Raw genomic sequence first — 4,405 nt, forward strand, 5'->3', positions numbered from 1 at the left:
CAGAACTTTAAATTACCTACACCATTAAAAATGTTGAACTTCTTGCAAGCTAGTATGTTGTTTGTATATTTCTGTTCCTTGACTGAGAGGCACAAGCAATTCTCTTGCTCCTTGACTAAGATACACTCAAAGAGAACACCTTCAGCCCCCACAACAAAGACGTATCTTTTACTTTGTGTGAATACTCTGTAAATGGACCAGAAGTCTGAAACTAATAAATGTCAAACTCCAAAATTTTGGTGCCTATCAGTCGATGTGAAGGGTCTTAACCCAGAGTGACAGACATGCAGCAGTATGTTGACGTCTTCACATTTTCACCAGCCATCTCTTTACACCATTTGTAGGAAGCTGTTCAGAAAATGCTGGATGAAGCAGAAAATCAGGTAGAAATACAAACACATTCTAAATGATTTGCTTGTAAAATGGTTTGTTTATCAAGTGTTTATCTTATGTGCTACATATACCATCATATTTTGGTCATCAGATTATATCCTATAATATCTTTTGTTGGCTTGCAGCTTGAGCATAAAGGACCGTGGATGAATCCTGAGGCTCCTGTGACCACGAACTCAGAGAACTATGGAACAGAGCGGGATGTCGCCAACTGTCCTTTCTTCCTGAAGACTGGAGCTTGTCGATTTGGAGAAAGGTGTTTTTTTGCTAAGATACTTTTAAATGTACATCTTAACTTTGAGGACTTTTTATTTCAGGAATTTATCATATTTATCCCACTTGTTTCTTTTTTTGTGTGCAGGTGTTCTCGGAAGCACGTCTACCCCACATCCAGCCCGACTCTCATGATCCGTGGCATGTTTATGACCTTTGGGATGGAGGAATTGCGGCGAGACGATTATGACATGGATGCTTGTTTAGAGCACAGTGAGGAGGACCTGCACGACTCTTTCCTTGAGTTTTACCATGACGTTCTCCCTGAGTTTAAGAGTGTTGGCAAGGTGGTCCAGTTCAAGGTAAGATAGCCATATAAAGCTATTCTTTTAAGTAAACCTTTTATTTTGTGTCTGTAGTGTACAATTTAAAGACAGAACTAAAATATTTAGTACAAAAATTGTAATGAACATCGCACTTTGTGTATTAGGAGTAGAGATGAGGGAACAAAGATTAACAACTCAACAAACACACCACCTCTTTTAGTGAATGGTTGGGATAAATGGCAAAAATAGCAAATTTTGAGCAATCTATATTTAAAATGAAAAATAAAATGAAAATATTTCAGAACATATGGGGTCCTTTTATGGACATAAAAAAGAATAAGCTGAATAAAGAGTCAGGATGAATATGTTTTGGTGACATCATGGAGAGCTATGTGTGGAAATTTAAGACATTTTTGTCCATTAAAACTTCCTTACCCAAGTGTGTCTTGTCTCCTACATACTTGTTTTGTGAAGAGAACAATCATTTGTAGCTTAAAAGATTCAACTTTGAAGGGATTTGTTTGGGTATTTGTGTTATGTTAAACTGTGTCAGTGTTTTTGTTACAAAAAAATGAAAAAGAAAACGAATAAAAAGTGATTTTACAAAAAGATAAAGACAGAACTTCCTTCTCTGAAGGGACTATGCATCTAGAATCATAAAACAAAACCTGCTCATACTTCAGCTGCATCCTTTTATGTTGTACTAGAATGTGTTTGCTGAATAAAAACGCACTTTCTCCCAGTTTCATGTGTTTTCTGTTCTTATCAGGTCTGCTGCAACTACGAGCCACACCTGAAAGGCAACGTTTATATTCAGTTTGAGACGTAAGTTTTCAACAAATCAGTTATTATAAGACTTTGGATGAGTCTTTATTTGTGTGTCTTTGTTTCTGATTAGTGATGATCAGTGCAAGGAGGCCTTAATGAAGTTTAATGGGAGGTGGTATGCAGGCAGACAGCTTCAGTGTGAGATATCTCCTGTTACACGTTGGAAGAATGCTATATGTGGTGAGCTATTGCTTTTTTTAAGATAAATATTTTACAGATTTAAAGCAAAATAAGGGTAATTTTTACATCTTCTTTTTCTCCTCTATTTTTTGTTCTTTGTAGGTCTGTTTGACAGACGCAAATGTCCTAAAGGGAAACACTGTAACTTCCTGCATGTTTTTCGAAACCCTGGCAATGAATTCTGGGAGGCAGACAGAGATCTGCATCTCTCTCCTGACCGAAGTCTCCAGGCCAGTCGCAGAGACGGTTGGTACTCGGAGCGATCAAGAGAGCGCTCGTCTAGGTACAGCCGCTACAGCAGAAGTCCGGTCCGATCGGAGAGGTCTCGCAGCAGACGGGAAAATGACAGGCACAGAAGCAGGAGCAGGAGCCGGGAGGTTAGGAGCCCCCACAGAGACAAAGGATCTTCCAGATCTCGGCACAGAGACAAGGGGGTGGACAGATATCGGAGCAGAAGCAGAGAGAGGAGGAGGAGGAGCAGAAGTAGAGACAGGGAGTCTAAATTTAAGGATAAAAGTGAGGAGAGAGACTGTGGAGATGAAAAGTCACGAAGTACAAGCAGAGAGAGGAAAAGGAGGAAGCGAAGTAGAGACAGGAGCTCAAAGAAACCAGATAAAAGTAAGAAATCTACTACAGAAGAGAATTCACCCAGCCACCAAAAACGCTCTAAAAAAAGGAAGAAGAGCAAGAAGAAGCACAAGAGGAAAAGCCCGAAGTCTGATTCATCTGGAGAGTCCAACAGGGAGAACAAGTCAGACGGAGAGGCCGTGGATCCTCCTTCAACACAAAGTTCTAGTGAAGACATCAATGAAATGGAGAAAACTCTGGAGAAATCTGTTCATGAGAAGGATTTCAGTTTACAGACGAACGTTGAAAGTGAACCGGCTAGAAACGGCCACACTTGTGAATGATTCTTCTTTTTTCCCCCCTGTATTAACCTTCATTATGGCATTGTTTTAGTCATCCATTGAACATCAATATGGGAAAATAAATTTCTTTCTCAATCTGTAAAGCTCTTTCCACAATAGATCTGTTGAGACACTGAGGAGTTTCAAATAAATGACAAAAACAATTTATTTCCTCTTGAACACATTTATTTGTAATAACTTTTAAATATAAGAAAGCACTGGCAGTGTTGAATACAAAACAAAAATTTGTTCATTAGTGGATTATGACAAGAAAATGCTAGATGTCCTTTGATTGGATAAAGCATCTCCTAAGTTTTCCATCTTAGCAGGCTTTGAACAAGTTGAAAAGTGATGAATACTTAAGTATTTATTTCATCTTTCAATGATTTTGGGGAAAAAAAAGAAGTAATACTGATGAATTCCAGAAAAATGGAGAAACAAGATGAAAAATCCCTTTTCCTAACCGTTTTACAGACAGCAGTACACAGTGTTCTTTGGTCATATATTTATCCTAAATTCTTTATCATTTTGCTGAAATGTTTTCTATTTGGGTCCCTGTTTGATTTCAATAATGCCTTTTTTAAATCCAAAGAAATAGGAAAAAAATTACAGTAGTTTAACAAAAGTTAACATATACCAAATTTCCACATTTAACATAAATGTAAACATTTCTGTGAAACATCAAACCCACTCAACACTTGGACCGACAACAATGACTTTGTATCTTCCCATGCACGAGATCATGTTAGTGTCACACCTATGCATTGCACAGAAGCTTTTTTTTTTTCTTTTTAAACTCGGATGTAATCATAGGTACTGTCATAAAGGCATAATGGATGAACTCAGTTGTGGTAATGATGAACACTAATGCATTCCTGGACTAAGTAAAGAAAGATTGAACTAAAACACTTTAAAGAAGACTTCATAAACAGCAGAAGAGTTCTACCTGCTTTCTATGTATTTCCTCTATGTATCCTTCAACCAGAACTTACATTGAACCCAATCATGCTGTGATAAAGAAAACAAAAACTGGAAAAAGTTAACAGCAGAAAATCCATCGTATACGTGAGGATTCTTGAAATGTCATTACAACCAGTTGCTGCAGTACACAAAGCCACAACATAAGGAGCTCAAGACATGTAAGTGCCAGCAGTGATGAGGGACGATCTTGACGGGGGGGTTGTCCGGTTGGTGCTACATTGCTGAATACTGTGAAGCTCCAGACCAGGGAGTAATGAACGCCAAATACTGAGGGAAACCACAGTAAGAACCACACGCAAAAAGGATAATACAAACCAGTACAGAATGATACAGCACATTTATGGTGGGTGTATACATACAACACTGATACACTGAACAGGAGGAGATGCAACACAGACAAATAGAGATATAATGTGTCAAAAGGGTAGAAATGAAGGTTTATGTCAACCCAATTTCCTCTAACACGCTCCGTGGCGCCTCGGCCTCCTGGATTACAAGACAAAAAAAGGGACATTTTTTATTATTCAAATTATTATACCAATGACATTTCTGCAACAAAATGGACTTGTTTAAATT

The 4,405-nt window shown here is 38.1% G+C and overlaps 2 protein-coding genes across 2 annotated transcripts in view; one reads left to right on the plus strand and one right to left on the minus strand.

Annotated features, from left to right (window-relative positions):
- zrsr2 (zinc finger (CCCH type), RNA-binding motif and serine/arginine rich 2) overlaps positions 1-3,012 on the plus strand; it is a 4,463-nt gene extending 1,451 nt beyond the window's left edge. Inside the window, exons 6-11 of the mRNA XM_024295226.1 lie at positions 345-383; positions 519-649; positions 755-968; positions 1,702-1,757; positions 1,831-1,940; positions 2,043-3,012. Coding sequence (XP_024150994.1) covers positions 345-383; positions 519-649; positions 755-968; positions 1,702-1,757; positions 1,831-1,940; positions 2,043-2,851 — 1,359 coding nt within the window. The 3' untranslated portion in view covers positions 2,852-3,012. The remainder of the gene's footprint in view (positions 1-344; positions 384-518; positions 650-754; positions 969-1,701; positions 1,758-1,830; positions 1,941-2,042) is intronic.
- A 612-nt stretch (positions 3,013-3,624) lies between these two features.
- Positions 3,625-4,405, minus strand: part of ap1s2 (adaptor related protein complex 1 subunit sigma 2) — a 3,314-nt gene continuing 2,533 nt past the window's right edge. The window contains exon 5 of the mRNA XM_024295230.2: positions 3,625-4,315. Within this exon, the coding sequence (XP_024150998.1) occupies positions 4,268-4,315 (48 nt within the window). The 3' untranslated portion in view covers positions 3,625-4,267. The remainder of the gene's footprint in view (positions 4,316-4,405) is intronic.

This window comes from Oryzias melastigma, linkage group LG3 (genome assembly GCF_002922805.2).
Source record: "Oryzias melastigma strain HK-1 linkage group LG3, ASM292280v2, whole genome shotgun sequence".
Lineage (NCBI taxonomy): Eukaryota > Metazoa > Chordata > Actinopteri > Beloniformes > Adrianichthyidae > Oryzias > Oryzias melastigma.